Consider the following 19,228-nt stretch of genomic DNA (forward strand, 5'->3'; position numbering starts at 1 on the left):
ATTTAATGGACAATTGGTTGCTACCATTGGTGTATTACTGTATTATATCAAATACTTTAATAAAAAGACAATTACAAAAAAAATAAATAGAAAATAGTAAAAAAAAAAAAGACTAAAAAACTTTACCGTTGTTTAAAATTTTTCCCAGTTTAAGAAAAATAAAAATGCGACAATAAAAATGATCTAAAAATAAAGTCCCATATATTACAGCAAAAAACAAAAAAAAAAACAATACCAATTTAAATAGCTTAATGGAGAAAAAGAAAAGGGGTTAAATGGCCCATCTTGAACATACAAACTAAGAAAGTTTAAGCTTTCTAGTCATGATGGTATAAACCTATTTTGTGTCCTTTAATATGGTGACACTGAAGTGACACTTCTACTGCCACATCTCTCACGGGGGATTTGGTCCCATACTGCCACAACCAAGATGGCTCCTTCACAGACAGTCGCCCGGTCCGCCACATACAAGGTAACAGAGTTCTCTCTTTCCACAACCAAGATGGCGAACTGACTTCCCCCGGAAACTGGACGCCGTCGCTCAGGTGGTGATGCGCTAACGTGCCCGTGCGTGACGCTACCGCCCCTTTGTTGGCTCAGCGACGGGAGCTGCACGGTGTCTCCAGGAGACCGGAACCGGGGGAGGGGGGGTTGTCGGTAGGTCGGCGAGTGAGAACATCTGAAACGGCTCAGCTTCCTGGCTCGGAGGAGGAGCGGACTCTTCACCCCGGGAGCGCGCACTAACCGGAACGGGAGCGCGCATAGTGAAGGGGCGGTGATAGAGGGGCCTGAGGCCTGTCTGCCTCAGACATACCGGAGACCCCCGTGTGTGTGTGTGGAGCTAGAGGCCCCGTCCACAGCCCACATAGGAGACGCAGTAGCCGCCACCTTGAGAGCAGTGCCCCGTGTAGTTCCTGTGTGGAGGCTAGTGACTCATTCATAGGCTATAGTGGGAGGCAGGGGTGCAGTCCTCCTACATACACTACTATACACCAGCCACATGTCATGCTGATATTGGCAACTCACTGGCTTCTTCTACAGAGAGTGGGCCATCCCATGCCAGTGTAGAGCCAAGGCGGGCATCACTTATCCGGGGAGGGTCGTGGAAGGTATTAGCTATGTGAATATTCCATATATACTGTGAATTTCTAAGGGAAGTCATTGACAAGATGTTTTAGATCTGATATTTTTTTTTAAGTGACCTATCTAGCCTATGAGATCTTTCCATTAACAATCTCCAGTGTTACCGATCCCCCCCGAGTTGTGACAGCGTAGCCCCCCCATTTACACTGACATCTGAGCAGACGAGATTGCTGACGTTCCGGGTCCTTGGATCCATTTGTACCGTATATACCTTGTCTGCTGCTTTCTGCGAACTCGGGACTTTGAGGAGCGGCAGGCCTCATAGCTAATACCGAGTATTGGTTTGTAGTGTTTCTCTTGTTCCTACGACTGGGAACATGGACTCAGACGAAGGCTACAACTATGAATTTGACGACGAAGAGTGCAGCGATGACAGCGCCGCCGACGAGCCTGAAGATGAGCTAGAACTTGCCGATGTGGAGCTGGTGGAAGCTGGACTTGGCGGATCTGAAAGAGCCGGGATATGCGGAGAAGGAGGTGGAGGTGTCCTTGGACCTGGTCCTGGTGGGGAAGAAGATGACGACTACAGATATGAGGTCCTCACTGCCGAGCAAATTCTACAGCACATGGTAGAATGCATCCGTGAAGTGAATGAAGTCATCCAGGTATCTCCTGTGGAAGTCAATTATGTTATCAGGGGTCTGAGGTGTGGGCGTAAATGATGTCCAATGTGGTATATGGAAGAGAAGGCTAGACCGAGCCCAGGAGCTGGTCTGCCAGAGCACCTAAAAATGAAAGGCAGGTACCTAAGGCATGTTTTGTGGTGTGCTCCTGGGGTGTAGGAATATTGCAGTCTGCAGTGCTACCAAATAGCAAACAAATTGTAAGTCACGGGGGTCAGTGGAGATTAGAGATGAGCGAATTTCATGTTATCGTTTCGGTGGTAAAAGCAGAATTGCGTTATGGACTCCCCTGCATAACGGAAACGGGACGGATCCGTTTTGCAACCCATAGACTTCTATTATGACGGAATGCCTCTTAAAGGCATTCCGTAGTAGAATTGCGTTATGGTCCGTGGTAACGGAATCCACAACGCAATTCTGCTTTTACCACCAAGCGAAGTGTGAATAAATTTCAAAATATGAAATTGGGTCATCTCTAGTGGAGATCCTTTAGGAAATGGATCCAGCATATCGGTCATGGCTCTGCTATGAATAGAAGCCTTTTCTATTGATGCCTATGAAAGTTAAATGTCAGCTGGCTCCTAGAGTGGTCTCATTGGTACCTACTGCTGGTAAATAAAGGTATTCATGGGTTCAGGTCTAGAAGTTTTAGGACTTCTACAAGAATTATATAGAGATGGCATTACCAGTGTGATTTTTCAGGCTGTAGATATTCCTTAGGATAAGTCATTAGTATCAGATCGGTTGGGGGTCTGACACCAGGCTCCCCCACTAATTAGCTATCCTTGCACCCGCTGAACAGAGCCAGAAACAGAAGGTTTCTGTAGAGGCCATACCTATGTGCCTCACCTCCCAGCCGTTGTCGGGCCCCCACTCATCTGATATTGATGACTTGTCCTTAGGATAAATCATCAATCTCTAAATGTTGGGCAACCCACTTAAAGGGGTTGTGTAAGAATCCATTTAATATGGTAGTACTGGTACATTGGATTTTCACTGATGTATTATTGGTGTGTCCTAGATCGGTCAGGGTTCCCAAGCATCTCATTACTAAACAGTACAGAATACACTTTTGAAAAGGCCTATTTAAAGTGACGGTCCGTGTAAGTGGGTATGTTATATATTATGGAATGATATCCATTTTCTTAATCGCTCCCCTCCAGGTAGTAAGCAGAGAGTTGGAAAGGAGTTCACATCCACTGATGGTTCTGTCTATTGGTATACATGGGCTCCATTCTGAAAAGTTTTCCTTTTTAACAGCTTATGCAAAGTTAAAGGGGTTGTCCGAGTTATTTTTTTTGTTCTTTGTATGTTTCTAACTAATCAAATGTAACAGCTTTACCATGCACTTACTGCATCTGTAGTGGCCCCTTTCTCAGATGTCACTGAGGGTCACATGACCTGTGATGTCAGCTTCTCTCCCTGCTCTGATGATGTTTCAGAGCTGATAGGAGTCTGTACACCAGAGGTCACTGTGCTGGCCACACCCTCCTGTACTGCCTCTTCTTGGATTCTTCAGGAAAAACCTTAACCCCTTCAGCAGCACAGACTCTGGGCTGAAGGCTTTACTGAGTAGCTGCAGGCAGTGAGGAGACAAATGCTGGGCACGGGAGCTGACAGACTGGAGGAGTTTTGCAGAGCATTGCACAAGCACAGGTAGGGGGAAGATCCTGTATGTATCAGCAGTGTCATTGTACAGCTGGGACTTGTAGTCCTACACATACAACATGCTGCTGAGTCACCCAGCAGGCAGACATGTCACTCAGGGCAGACTTATTCACTCCCTTAGCAGAGCAGGGGGAGGGGAAGAGATTGTTGTTATTGCAGGTAAACAAAGGGCCAGAAGAGAACCAGGGAAATGAAGAAATCAGTTTTTTTTGGGCCTAAAACTTGCTTAGCTTAGTTATATATTGCTGCCCATCAGATTTACAGTGCTATATATATTTTTTTTCCTAACTCTGACAACCCCTTTAAAGCAGATGCTAATGCAACTTAAAGGAGTTGTCAGATTTTGATATTGATGGCCTTTACTAAAGACAGGTCATCAATGTCTGATCGGTGGAGGGCTGACTCCCTGCACCCCTGTCAATCAGCTGTTTGAAGAGGCTAAAGTGCTCTGTTGACCCCCGCAGCCTCATCCTAGGCTTTGACATTATGTTCATCGTTTATGTGGCCTAGGGGCAGCTCAGTCCCATTCAAGTGCTTCTGCCCAATTGATGGCACTGTGCTTGGTAGCCTGCAAGGAGGCCACAGTGCTCACCGCAGCTCTGCAACTTCCTCAAACAGCTGATTGACAGTGGTGATGGGTGTTGGACCCACACATTGATGGGTGAAAACCCCTTTGATATTGCAAGGTTCCCAAGATAAGCAATGTTTTTGGCCATACATCACTTGGGTTGAGGCAGCTCGTCCATGTGGGGTTAAATATTGGTTGTATCACAGGACTGCTTCACCTATGGCACAGTTCAGTCCTATTAGCATTTATAAGAAAGCCCTATAGTGCTTTTCTGCTCGAGACACCCAAAGCTAGGGATCGACCGATTATCGGTTTTACCGATATTATCGGCAGATATTCAGTATTTTGACCGTTATCGGTATCGGCATATTTTGCTGATATTCCGATAACGTATTGGGAACAAGGATTGCGCTGCTCTCAGCGCTCTCCGCGTTCCCTCAGCAGCACAGGGGAGAAGGAAGCAGTGTCTCCCTCCCCCTGTGCTGCTGCTGCAGCCAGTGAGAGGAAGGAGGACAAGAGGAGGGGCGGGGCTGTGGCCGCTGCGCCACCAATGAAGAGAAATCTCTCATTAATTCATATACAGGAGACGGGAGATGGCTGCAGAATCACATAGCCGCCTCCCGACCTCTATGAGCGGTAGATGCGATCTGCGGTAGTTAACCCCTCAGGTGCCGCGGATCGCAGCTATTGCTCATAGAGGTCGGGAGCCAGCTATGTGATTCTGCAGCCAGCTCCCACCTCCTCTATGTGAATTAATGAGAGATTTATGTTCATTGGTGGCGCAGTGCGCCCCCCCCAAGTATTAATCATTGGTGGCGCAGTGCGCCCCCCACCCCCATCCCAGTATTAAAAACATTGGTGGCGCAGTGCGCCCCCCACCCAAGCCCCCCCCCCCAGTATTAATCATTGGTGGCATCGGCCACAGGGTCCCCTCTCCCCTCCTCCGATCGGAGCCCCAGCAGTGTAAGCCTGGGGCTCCGATCGGTTACCATGGCAGCCAGGACGCTATTGAAGCCCTGGCTGCCATGGTAAGCTCCATGCTGCTGTGTGCACAAAGCACAGGGCAGCAGGGACAGTGTGAGGTCCTATTCACCCTGATTGAGATCTATCAGGGTGAATAGGACAAGGGTTCTAGTCCGTAAGGGGGCTAAAAGTTAGTAAAAAAAAACAAAAACTAAAAAAAAATATTAAGTATAAATGAAAGAAAGATTTAAATAAAAAAATACATGTTAACAATAAACATATTAATTTTCAGCAGATTTGTGTAGGAATTTTTTTTTTTTCAAAAATAAAATTACCAGAATATCAGTATAAATTATCGGCTATCGGCCTGAAAGTTCACAAATTATCGGTATCGGCCCTAAAAAATCAATATCGGTCGATCCCTAACCAAAGCCATGAGATAAGTGGATTTGATGTATATCTCATTACCATTTAACCATGACCTCACATGGATAAGGAAGATCACAATTCCTTTAGAGTTGTTGTAAAGGCTATCCAGCCCAGTCTGGCATCAGGCATGGAGGGATGCCTCTTGATGCCCAGTGTGCTGTGGTATGTCATGCATTGGCCACCATGTGTCATATGTCTTTATGGTGGTGGCCCACCATATAGGAGAGAGCAGTGTGCTGCAGTTTCTTAGGGCGCATTCACACAACTGCGCCGTGTTTTTCGGTTCTGCAAAACACGGATGCCATCCATGTGCATTCCGAAATTAATGGAAATGCCTAATCTTGTCTGCTATTGCGGACAAGAATAGGACATGCTCTATATTTTTGCGGTACCACGGAGCAACTGATGCGGACAGCTGCCCGTGCATACCGAACGGGCATTCATTTAGCCATGGAGCCTTCTGGTTTGACATATATGCCACATAGGGCCTAAGTTTATAAAATCTATTACTGTGTCATAGTGTGACGACACTACCGTCCTAATTTGGGAGGAATGTTAGTATGCTCTCAGTGCAGTGAGGCGGTATTAAGATGCAGGCGTGTGACTTGGAGTTTGTCATCTCGATAATTTCCATGTCAAGCTAATGATTAACTGTTATTGTCTGTCTGTCTTGCGTCCGTCCCGGTATGAGTCACGTCTTGTCATATTTAAATTGGGAATGTAGTGATGTTATCTGTCCTGATCCCCAGACATCAGGGCATTGGTCATCTCGTATCAGCAGATCAGTTTGGCTGCAGTGCCTTCAGGACATTTTCACATCAAGTTCAAGAGGCCTGTTCTCCTGAATGTGTTTATAGATCAAAAGGAGGAATTCAAGGATGAGGCTTACCGTAACTTTTCCTTATACAGTCTCTCTCCTCTGCCTTGTGCACAAAACCTATCCTACGCTTGATAAAAGGGGACTTGTAGGAGGTCGGATCTCCTGAACGTGATGGCCTAGTGGCTTGAGCCACCATGTGGTCCCTAATGTTGTCATTTTAAAGTGGGGGTAAAATACTGTATTTCTGTCACTGCAAATAATGGACTACCTATTGAAGTTCACCCCACCAGAGATGATGGACTTATTCTAAGTGTTTTGTTGAGATGGGTTTGATGGCCAGGGATGTGTGAACTAGGAGACCTGTCTGAGCAGGTATGTTTATTTCAATGGGAAGAGAGGAATAAGTCGCTGGCAGACACTTCTGGTAGCTGCTTATCACCTGGATTAGGCTACGTTCACACTCGCGTTTTGTGCGGATCCGGCATGGACGGATCCGTTCAGATAATACAGCCGTCTACATCCGTTCAGAACTGATCAGTTTGTATTATCTGTAACGTAGCCAAGACGGATCCGTCTTGAACACCATTGAAAGTCAATGGGGGACGGATCCGTTTTCCATTGTGTCAGTGAAAAAGGATCCGTCCCCATTGACTTACATTGTGTGCCAGGACGGATCCTTTTGGCTCAGTTTCATCAGAATGTGTCAGCGGAATGGAGACTGAACTGATGCATTCTGAGCGGATCTTTTTCCATTCAGAATGCATTAGAAATGCAAACTGATCCGTTTTGAACCGCTTGTGAGAGCCCTGAACGGATCTCGCAAATGGAAAGCCAAAACGCCAGTGTGAAAGTAGCCTTAGGCATGTTGGTATCCACCATGGCAAGTCCTTCTTTCCCCAGACATCTCAGTTTGGTGGACAGTCGTAGGGATTTCATATACATTAGATTGTTGCCTGGTCCTGCTGAATTTGGTGGTTAGAATGACCTCTATTGTATGTGAAGCAGGGGAAATCGGAACACCCCCTACGTTTATCAGAATGGGGGGTCTTGGCGCAGTATGTCTGGGCTGCAGTACCGGAGACACAACCATAAATGAGAGAGAAATACGCTATCAAACCGCCCAGAAAAATCCTTTAACCGCTTCCCTTCCACCTTAAAGACATTGTTTCACTTCAGCAAATGGCATTTATCATGTGGACATAGTTAATACAAGGCACTTACTAATGTATTGTGCTTGTCCATATTGTCTCCTTTGCTGGCTTGATTCATTTTTCCATCACATTATACACTGCTCGTTTCCATGGTTACGACCACCCTGCAATCCAGCAATGGTGGTCGTGCTTACACACTGTAGGAAAAAGCGCTGGCCTCTGGTGGCTTGGATTGTGGGAGTGCGCCTAAGCTGGTGCTTTTTCCTATATTGTGCAAGCACGACCACCGCTGCTTGCACTCTATCATTTGTTTCCTCGCCCAAACAAAAGCACACCTTGTCAAGCCTCACACACTCTAATATTGGACATTCTGTGTGACATGAAAGAGTTATATGTTATCCCGAACATAGGGTGATTATACGGCCACCAATTCTGTCGGTTCTGCCCTGGTGCTGTCTGCTCTTGTACTTAGAATTTCTCTGCTTGGATGAATGCCATCCTTGTGCCGGAGCTGCATCTAAGGTTAAGGGAGGGAGATACATGGAAAACTATAGTTCTATTGTTCTTGGTGCTACAGCGATGTTGTATGTTACACATTGTTGACGGGAGGGCTGGACGATTTTGGCCAAAATAAATCATCTCAATTATTTCCACTTTATGGACGATTATCGATTTATAATTTTAATTATTTTATTCATGCTAAATTAATTAAAAACAAGTCACTCATTCGTTTTTTTTTGCGGATTAGATGCTGTCCCATTCACTTCTATGGGGCCCTTTTCTTCCATTGCACGGCTCAGCAAAAAAATGAAACCTGTCCTTTACTTGTCCGTGAAAATCAGGACATGGCCCTATTGAAGTCTATGGATCAGCAAGAAAACGGAATGCAATTCGTTTTTTTGCGGACATGCTGAACTGTCCGGAAAAAAAACGGATCCGCATTTTTGCAGACAGCATACGGCCGTCTGAATGAGCCATTAAGCTGCATTTGCACAAGCCAATAATCGACCAGATTATCATGAACATTATCATGTTCCTGCAAACAGTCGTTCCCGACAATCTGCCCATGTAAATGTGCCACCGATCACCTAATGATCATTCATGGGGTGATCCCGTCGTTCATGCAGGCATCACCGATCATAATTTCTGGGCAGCAGATTGTGTGGTATAAACAGTGATCTGCTGCCCAGAAACACTGATTCTGTATGAGGACGGGGGGGGTCGCAATAGCGAAATCTCGTCCTCATATTGTGAAGGAGATCGCTGCGTGTAAATGCAGAGTTCTCCTTCAGTGAGTGAGCAGCCGACGGTCAGGAAGGAAAGCTTCCTTCCCAACAGTCGGCTGCAGAATCGTCCCATCTAAATCCACCTTTAGTGATGGGGTCATATTCTCTGAGATTTTGGTTTCAATTCTAGGTGGGTATATTAGTTTTAGAACACATCTGGGGTTCATTGTAGGTCCTGTATACACAGGAGTCAGATGCCACTAATAGTGTATGATAACTGTGGTCTGAATACTTTTCACCCCCTCTCCACCATTAATGAGCCCATTTCAGTAGAGCAGCAGGAGATAAGTGACCACCCAACACTTCTGGTGCAGTCAGAAGCAGAGCCAGGCACATTCGGGAACTGCCTCGAACTCCTGGGTGCCCCATGCTGCTTCTTAGGCTACTTTCACACTGGCGTTTTGGCTTTCCGTTTGTGAGATCCGTTCAGGGCTCTCACAAACGGTCCAAAACGGATCAGTTTTGCCCTAATGCATTCTGAATGGAAAAGTATCCGTTTTAGAATGCATCAGTTTGCCTCAGATCAGTCTCCATTCCGCTTTGGAGGCAGACACCAAAACGGTGCCTGCAGCGTTTTGTTGTCCGCTTGACGAAACTGAGCCAAACGGATCCGTCCTGCCACACAATGCAAGTCAATGGGGGGGGGATCCGTTTTCACTAACACAATCTGGCACAATAGAAAACGGATCCATCCCCCATTGACTTGCATTGTGTGCCAGGACGGATCCGTTTGGCTCAGTTTCGTCAAGCGGACAACAAAACGCTGCATGTTTTTTTTAAAGACTGATCCGTCTTGGCTATGTTAAAGATAATACAAACGGATCCGTTCTGAACGGATGCAGATGGTTGTATTATCTGAACGGATCCATCTGTGCAGATCCATAACGGATCCGCACCAAACGCGAGTGTGAAAGTAGCCTTACTTCTATCCTAGCATTTTATGACTGCAGCCGCGGCATGGGTCGTCACATAGGGCACCGCGTACTTTGTTCTCTTTAGTCCGTGCCACCGTGGGCGGCAGGTACTGAAGAGAGAATATAGGCTGTACTGATACAGCGCTCCAGAAGAAAAAACAACATAGTCGAGCTTTAAAAGGGCAAATTAATCAAATTAATTCTATTAAACGCCCTATCCTAGTTGGTGGATGTGGAATCAATTTACACTGGAGGAATAGAGAATAGATAGTTTGAATAAATATTCAACAAAGAAACTTAGATTAGACCTTCAAAATAAAGATATTGGCCGCAATTAAATAGTTATAATACTCTGTCGTTGACTTGTGCTACATCTTCATCTGCGCTTGCAATTCTGATATCCTGCTCTGGATTTGCTTGTAACGGTATTTTGTCCATCAGAATACCGAATGGGATCTGTCGAGTAGGGATAGACCGATATTGATTTTTTAGGGCCGATACCGATAATTTGTGAACTTTCAGGCCGATAGCCGATGATAATTTATATCGATATTCTGGTAATTTTAATTTAAAAACAAATTATATAATTCCTACACAAATCTGCTGAAAATGAATATGTTTATTGTTAACGTGTATTTTTTTTTTTTAATCTTTCATTTATACTTAATATTGGTGTTTTTTTTTTTTTTTATTACTAACTTTTAGCCCCTTTATGGACTAGAACCCTTGTCCTATTCACCCAGATAGATCTCTATCAGGGTGAATAGGAGCTCACACTGTCCCTGCTGCTCTGTGCTTTGTGTACACAGCAGCATGGAGCTTACCATGGCAGCCAGGGCTTCAATAGCGTCCTAGCTGCCATGGTAACCGATCGGAGCCCCAGGATTACACTGCTGGGGCTCCGATCGGAGGAGGGGAGAGGGGACCCTGTGGCCACTGCCACCAATGATTAATACTGGGGTGGGGGGGCGCACTGCGCCACCAATGTTTTTAATACTGGGATGGGGGTGTGGGTGGGGGGCGCACTGCGCCACCAATGATTAATACTGGGGGGCTTAATTCATATACAGGAGGCGGGAGCTGGCTGCAGAATCACGTAGCCGGCTCCCGACCTCTATGAGCAATAGCTGCGATCCGCGGCACCTGAGGGGTTAACTACCGCAGATCGCAGCTACCGCTCATAGAGGTCGGGAGCCGGCTATGTGATTCTGCAGCCAGCTCCCGTCTCCTGTATATGAATTAATGAGAGATTTCTCTTCATTGGTGGCGCAGCGGCCACAGCCCCGCCCCTCCTCTTGTCCTCCTTCCTCTCACTGGCTGCAGCAGCAGCACAGGGGGAGGGAGACACTGCTTCCTTCTCCCCTGTGCTGCTGAGGGAACGCGGAGAGCGCTGTCAGCAGCGCGATCTGTGTTCCCCATACGTTATCGGAATATCGGCAAAATAGATGCCGATACCGATAACTGTCAAAATACTGAATATCGGCCGATAATATCGGTAAAACCGATAATCGTTCTATCCCTACTGTCGAGTGCCGGCTGGAGCAAAATACTGAAATTGCAAGCATAGATGTGGATGTAGTAAAAACAAAACAAAAAAAAAAACACTTATGGGGTCATTTATTAAACTGGTGTAAAGTAAAACTGGCTGAGTTGCCCATAGCAACCAGATTCCACCTTTCATTTTTAACAGCTCCTTTGGAAAATGAAAGGTGGAATCTGATTGGGTGGAGGAGGTTATGGCACTCTAGCACTGTGGGCTTTTAAATAGCTGGCAGTGTGGAGTTGGACCCCCCACTGATCAGATATTAAGGACGTAACCTGATGATAGATCATCAATATTCAGCTGTAAAAGAACCTTATGCACGAAACCAAAAAATTCCTGACTGATCTTTCTGTTCTTCCTGAAGATATGTGTCTGCCAGAAGTATCTTGTGGTTGTCAGCTTCAGGAGATTCAAGGGGGCCATACACATTCGTGTTGAAAACGCCACTTCTGGCTGGGCCATCTGCATGGGGGTGTCATCACTCTCCCCTGGTGAAATTTTTTAGGGGAGAAGGGGTGATTGAAGAACATGCCCCAACCTTTGTTCTCAGGAGCTGCGCCCGCCCGATCAGTGGCAGGGGTCCGGCAGTCACTGATAGCCGAACCCCTGCTGTGTGCGCCGGCATCGGTGAAAACAACGATGCAAACACATTAACCCTCGCACTGCCGCGGTCAGCGCTGACCGTGGCACATGCGATGTATGGGGAGGGAGCTGCCATCGGGTCCCCGCACTGCTGTGACCCGATAGCAGCCCGATGCCTTCCTTCCGTGGCAGCCTGTGAGATCCAGCCCCCTGGATCTCACAGGAAGCAGGCTGTAAGTGTATTACAGTGAGTAATACACTTACAGCCAATGCATTACAAAACAGAAGTATTGTAATGCATTGTAAAGGGGATCAGACCCCCAAAAGTTGAAGTCCCAGAGTGGGACGTGAAAAAAATGAAAGTTTTACAAAAAAATTAAAAGTTTCAAGTAAAAAAAAAAGGCTAAATAAAGTTACAAAAAATAGATATTATGTATCGCCACGTCTGTATCGACCGGCTCTATAAAAATATCACATAACCAAACACCTCAGATGAACATCGTCAAAAGAATTAAATAAAAACTGTGCTAAAAAAAAAATTGGGGTCACATTTAGGGGTGCACCGAAAATATCGGCCGAAAATGTACCTAATCCATTTCGGCCGATATTGTTACATATCGGCCGAAAATATGGGGTGTGGGATTTGTCACCCACCAAGTAGCTCACCATCTGCGGGCGGGTGGTTTACTTTAAGTCACTGCATCTTTATTTTACCTTACAATCGTGACGCTCCAGTAACAACTCTGCAGGCAGAGCGGAGGGCGGCGTAACGTCACTTACTCACGTGACGCGCCTGCTCCGCCTCCTTCATTCATAAAGTGGGCAGAGCAGGTGCGTCACGTGAGTAAGTGACGTTACGCCGCCCCCCGCTCTGCCTGCAGAGTTGTTACTGGAGCGTCACGATTGTAAGGTAAAATAAAGATGCAGTGAGTGATGCTGTGAGCAGCAGGGCCGGGGCTGTTATGGGTAGGGGGATCAGTCTATGGCACTGCTATGGGGAGGGGGGATCTGTGCACTGTTATGCCCATAACAGTGCACATATCCCCCCCTCCATAACAGCGCCACCCACAGATCCCCCTCTCCATAACAGCGCCACCCACAGATCCCCCTCTCCATAACAGCGCCACCCACAGATCCCCCTCTCCATAACAGCGCCACCCACAGATCCCCCCCTCCATAACAGCACCACCCACAGATCCCCCTCTCCATAACAGTGCCAACCACAGATCCCCCTCTCCATAACAGCGCCACCCACAGATCCCCCTCTCCATAACACCGCCACCCACAGATCCCCCTCTCCATAACACCGCCACCCACAGATCCCCCTCTCCATAACAGAGCCACCCACAGATCCCCCCTCCATAACAGCGCCACCCACAGATCCCCCCCCTCCATAACAGTGCCACCCACAGATCCCCCTCTCCATAACAGTGCCACCCACAGATCCCCCTCTCCATAACAGCGCCACCCACAGATCCCCCTCTCCATAACAGAGCCACCCACAGATCCCCCTCTCCATAACAGCGCCACCCACAGATCCCCCTCTCCATTACAGAGCCACCCACAGATCCCCCTCTCCATATATAATATGATTTATTAAATTCAAAAAAAAGAATTATTAATAAAATCATTGAAAAAAAAGTATTTTAAAAGTATTTGGGCAAAAAGGCGGTTTCGGTTTTCGGTCAAGGGCATCCAGAATTTTCGGTTTCGGACCAGAATTTTCATTTCGGTGCACCCCTAGTCACATTACATCACTAAAAGTGCAACACCAAGCGATCATAGAGGCGTATGCCCCCCCAAAATAGTACCAATCTACCGGTCACCTCATCCCACAAAAAATGAGCCCCTATATAAGACAATCGCCCAAAAAATAAAAAAAACTATGGCTCTCAGACTATGGAGACGTTAAAACATGATTTTTTGGGGGTTTAAAAAATGATGTTATTGTGTAAAACCTAAATAAATAAAAAAAAGTATACACATTAGGTATCGCCCAGTCCGTAAGAACCTGCTCTCTAAAAATACCACATGATCTAACCTTTCAGATAAACATTGTAAATAACAAAAAATAAAAACGGTGACTCACAAAAAGGGTAATATAGAGCAACCAAAAATCATATGTACCCTAAAATAGTACCAACAAAACTGCCACCTTATCCCATAGTTTCCAAAATGGGGTCACTTTTTTGGAGTTTCTACTCTAGGGGTGCATCAAGGGGTCTTAAAATGTGACACGGCAACTTAAAATTATCCCAGTGAAATCTGCTCTCCAAAAACCATATGGCATTCCTTTCCTTCTGCGCCCTGCCGTGTGCCCGTACAGCAATTTACGACCACATATGGAGTGTTTCTGTAAACTACAGAATCAGGGTAATAAATATTGAGTTTGTTTGACTGTTAACCCTTGCTTTTGTTAGCGGAAAAAAATGGAAATTCTGCCAAAAAGTGAAATTCTGAAATTTTATCTACATTTTCGTTTAATTCTTGTAGAACACCTAAAGGGTTTACTAAGGGTACTTTCCCACTTGCGGCAGAGAGATCCGGCAAGCAGTTCCTGCCGGATCAGGCAAAACGTATGACAACTGATGGCATTAGTAAGGCTGATCAGGATCCTGATCAGTCTTAAAAATGCCTGATCAGTCGAAAAAATGCATTGAAATGCTGGATCCGTCTTTCCGGTGTCATCCGGCAAAACGGATCCGGCATTTATTTTTTTCACCTTTTTTTCAGTCTGCGCATGCGCAGACCGGAAGGACGGGTCCGGCATTCCGGTATTTTGAATGCCGGATCCGGCACTAATACATTCCTATGGGAAAAAATGCCGGATCCGGCATTCAGGCAAGTTTCGCCGGAGATAAAACCGTAGCATGCTACGGTTTTCTCTTTTGCCTGATTAGTCAAAACAACTGAACTGAAGACATCCTGATGCATCCTGAACGGATTACTGTCCATTCAGAATGCATGGGGATAAAACTGATCAGTTATTTTCCGGTATAGAGCCCCTGTGACGGAAAAGAAAAACGCTAGTGTGAAAGTACCCTAAGTTTGTAATATCAGTTTTGAATACCTTGAGGGGCGTCAGGGTGGATAAAAATCAAAGATTTTTTTTAAAATTTAAACTTGATTTTTTTTTTTATATATAAAATGCTTTTTGAGGAAAATATATTACCATCCGAAGGTTATTCCATCATGAAATAAAGATTAGTTTTTAAATTATGTAGAATAAGGCCATATTGTTGAATGGATTAGGCAGTGGCTGAGGGACAGACAACAGAGGGTCGTAGTCAATGGAGTATATTCAGACCATGGTCTTGTTACCACTGGGGTAACTCAGAGATCTGTTCTGGGACCCATATTGTTTAATATATATTGCAGAAGGCCTCGATGGTAAGGTGTGTCTTTTTTCTGATGACACAAAGGTTTGTAACAGGGTTGATGTTTCTGGAGGGATACACCAAATTGAAAAGGATTTAGGAAAACTAGAGGAATGGTCAAAAATCTGGCAACTAAAATTTAATGTTGATAAGTGCAAGATAAGGCACCTGCGGCATAAAAACCGAAGAGCAGAATATAAAATCAGTGATACAGTCCTAACCTCAGTATCTGAGGAAAGGGATTTAGGGGTCATTATTTCAGAAGACTTAAAGGTAGGCAGACAATGTCATAGAGCAGCAGGAAATGCTAGCAGAATGCTTGGGTGTATAGGGAGAGGCATTACCAGTAGAAAGAGGGAGGTGCTCATGCCGCTCTACAGAGCACTAGTGAGACCTCATTTGGAGTATTGTGCGCAGTACTGGAGACCATATCTCCAGAAGGATATTGATACTTTGGAGAGAGTTCAGAGAAGAGCTACTAAACTAGTACATGGATTGCAGGACAAAACTTACCAGGAAAGATTAAAGGACCTTAACATGTATAGCTTGGAAGAAAGGCGAGACAGAGGGGATATGATAGAAACTTTTAACCGCTTTCCGTCCGCCCATAGGATCTAAACGTCCTATGGGTGGACCTCTATTTCTGAAAGCACGTTTTAAAACGTCCTTTCAGAAATAGCAGCTGCACGCTAATCGTGCAGCTGCTGATCGGGTTGCCCGCTGTCAGTGACAGCAGGGCAACCCTTAGAGAAGGCAGGGACAGTTCCCAGGTGTCCCTGCCTTCTGGATCGCTGCATGTGATCGCCGTGACCGGAGAGTGCAGGAGCTGTGTGAGGTCTCTCAGAGACCTCGATCAGCCCTGCTCTGAGGCTGTACAGCGCTGGATTGCTGCTGTACAGCCTCTCTAGGGGTGCATTTCTTCTGTAACTGGGGCTACTATGTCAGCCCCAGTTACAGGAGAAATCAACAGTGAAAAAAAAAGAAAAAGTGAAGTAAATGTCCCCCAGAGGTCTTGTATGACCTTATGGGGGACGAAAAGTGTAAAATAAAAAAAATAAAAATAAAAGGTTGAAAAGAAAAAAGAAAAAAAAGCTTCACATGTAAAAAAAAAAAAAAAAGTCCCCAAGTAAGGAATGAAAAAAAAATGTTAAAAATAGAAAAAATAAAATAAAATAGACATATTTGGTATTGCCGCGTCCGTAAAAACCAGCTCTATAAAAATATCACATGACCTAACCACTCGGGTGAACACCGTAAAAAAAAAAAAAACCTGTCAAAACAAGCAATTTTTGTCACCTTGCATCACAAAAGGTGCAACACCAAGTGATCAAAAACGTGTATGTCCCACAAAATAGTACCAATAAAACCGTCACCTCATCCCGCAAAAAATGAGCCCCTACATAAGAAAATCTCTCAAAAAATAAAAAAACTATAGCTCTCCGAACATGGACACATTAAAACATAATTTTTTTGTTTCAAAAATGCTATTATTGTGTAAAACTTTAATAAATGAGAAAAAGTATACATATTAGGTATCGCCACGTCCGTAACAATCTGCTCTATAAAAATGTCACTTGACTGAACCCCTCAGGTGAACGCTGTAAAAATAAATAAATAGAAACTGTGCTAAAACAACCAATTCTTTGGTCACCTTGCCCCATAAAGTGTTATAATGAATGATCAAAAAATCATATGTACCCAAAAATAGTACTAATAAAACTGGCACCTTATCCCCTAGTTTACAAAATGGGGTCACTTCTTGGGAGTTTCTACTGTAAGGGTGCATCAGGGGGCTTCAAATGGGACATGGCATCTAAAAACCATGTGGAGTTCCTTTTCTTCTGCGCCCTGCCGTGTGCCCATACAGCAGTTTATGACCACGTGTGGGGTGTTTCTGTAAACCGCAGAATCTGGGTAATAAATATTGAGTTTTGTTTGGCTGTTAACCATCGATGTGTTAAAGAAAAAAATTTATTAAAATGGAAAATCGGCCAAAAAAGTGAAATTTAAAAATTTGATCTCCATTTTCCTTTAATTCTTGTGGAACGCCTAAAGGGTTAACAAAGTTTAAAAATTTTAAGAATTGCTTCTAAACTTCTAAGCCTTCTAACGTCCTAAAAAAATAAAATGACATTTCCAAAATGATGCCAACATAAAGTAGACATGTTACGTAATAAATATTTTATGAGGTATCACTTTCTGTTTTAAAAGCAGAGAAATTGAAATTTAGAAAATTGCGAATTTTTCAAATTTTTGGGTAAATTTGGGATTTTTCATAAATAAAGGTGAAATATTTTGACTCAAATTTATGACTATCATGAAGTACAATATGTCACGAGAAAACAATCTCTGAATGACTTGGATAAATAAAGGCGTTCCAAAGTTATTACCACATAAAGTGAGATATGTCAGTTTTGCAAAATTTGGCCTGGTCAGGAAGGGGGCAAATGGCCCAGATGGCAGGTGGTTAAATACATAAAGGGAATCAACAAGGTAAAAGAGGAGAGAATATTTAAAAGAAGAAAAACTGCTACAAGAGGACATAGTTTTAAATTAGAGGGGCAAAGGTTTAAAAGTAATATCAGGAAGTATTACTTTACTGAGAGAGTAGTGGATGCATGGAATAGCCTTCCTGCAGAAGTGGTAGCTGCAAATACAGTGAAGGAGTTTAAGCATGCATGGGATAGGCATAAGGCCATCCTTCATATAAGATAGGGCCAGGGGCTATTCATAGTATTCAGTATATTGGGCAGACTAGATGGGCCAAATGGTTCTTATCTGCCGACACATTCTATGTTTCTATATGCGTAATTTTTTTGGTAAATAAATTCCATTAATCCATTCACAATGTCATGCTCTTCCAGAGGTTTTTGTAAGATTATTGGGCAGTTTCTCTACCTACAAGATATTATCACAGATGCTTGGTTTACTTTTGCAGTTCTCAAATCTGAATTTGACTAAGCAGAGATCACATGCCTCTTCTTCACAGCAAAAATGTTATAACATGAACAGAGTTGAGAAAAATACCTTAATCCTAACTTCTACAAACCTATGAATGCAGAATCAACCTAATCAAACTAATATGAAAAGTTGTTTAAATCTTCATCTACTTGCATATTATAAGTTATACCAGCAAGAATTAGTCTTTATGTAGAAAACTATGATTTAAATCAAGCCTTACTGACTAGTGATTTAAATCGTGATTTAAATCATTTTGATTTAAATCAAATCCACCCTGAGGGGTGTACTTTCTAAAATGGAGCAATTTATGGGTGGTTTCTATTATGTAATCCCCACAAAGTGACTTCTGACCTGAACTGGTCCTTAACCCCTTAAGGACTCGGCCCTATTTCACCTTCTGGACTTGGCCATTTTTTGCAAATCTGACCAGTGCAGTGTCACTTTAAGTGCTGATAACTTTAAAACGCTTTGACTTATCCAGGCCATTCTGAGATTGTTTTTTCGTCACATATTGTACTTCATTACACTGGTAAAATGAAGTAAAAAAAAAAATCATTTTTATTTATAAAAAAATACCAAATTTACCCAATTTTTTTTTTAAATGACTAATTTCCAAATTTCAATTTCTCTACTTCTATAATACATAGTAATACCTCCAAAAATAGTTATTACTTTACATTCCCCATATGTCTACTTCATGTTTGGATCATTTTGGGAATGATATTTTATTTTTTGGGGATGTTACAAGGCTTAGAAGTTTAGAAGCAAATCTTGAAAATTTTCAAAAACCCAATTTTTAGGGACCAGTTAGTCTGAAGTCACTTTGCGAGGCTTACATAATGGAAACCACCCAAAAATGACTCCATTCTATCAACTACACCCCTCAAGGTATTCAAAACTGATTTTACAAACTTTGTTAACCCTTTAGGTGTTCCACAAGAATTAATGGAAAATAGAGATACAATTTCATAATTTCACAGTTTTGGCAGATTTTCAATTTTAATAATTTTTTCCCAGTTACAAAGCAAGGGTTAACAGCCAAACCAAACTCAATATTTATGGCCCTGATTCTGTAGTTTACAGAAACACCCCATATGTGGTCGTAAACTACTGTACGGGCACACGGCAGGGCGCAGAAGGAAAGGAATGCCATACGGTTTTTGAAAGGCAGATTTTGCTGGACTGTTTTTTTTGACACCA

The 19,228-nt window shown here is 43.9% G+C and overlaps 1 protein-coding gene across 1 annotated transcript in view; it reads left to right on the forward strand.

Moving 5' to 3' along the window:
• Positions 1–546: 546 nt before the first annotated feature.
• ARIH1 (ariadne RBR E3 ubiquitin protein ligase 1) overlaps positions 547–19,228 on the forward strand; it is an 88,164-nt gene continuing 69,482 nt past the window's right edge. Inside the window, exons 1-2 of the mRNA XM_040413686.1 lie at positions 547–657; positions 1,433–1,748. Coding sequence (XP_040269620.1) covers positions 1,461–1,748 — 288 coding nt within the window. The 5' untranslated portion in view covers positions 547–657; positions 1,433–1,460. The remainder of the gene's footprint in view (positions 658–1,432; positions 1,749–19,228) is intronic.

The sequence above is a fragment of the Bufo bufo genome, chromosome 1 (genome assembly GCF_905171765.1).
Source record: "Bufo bufo chromosome 1, aBufBuf1.1, whole genome shotgun sequence".
Classification (NCBI taxonomy): Eukaryota; Metazoa; Chordata; class Amphibia; order Anura; family Bufonidae; genus Bufo; species Bufo bufo.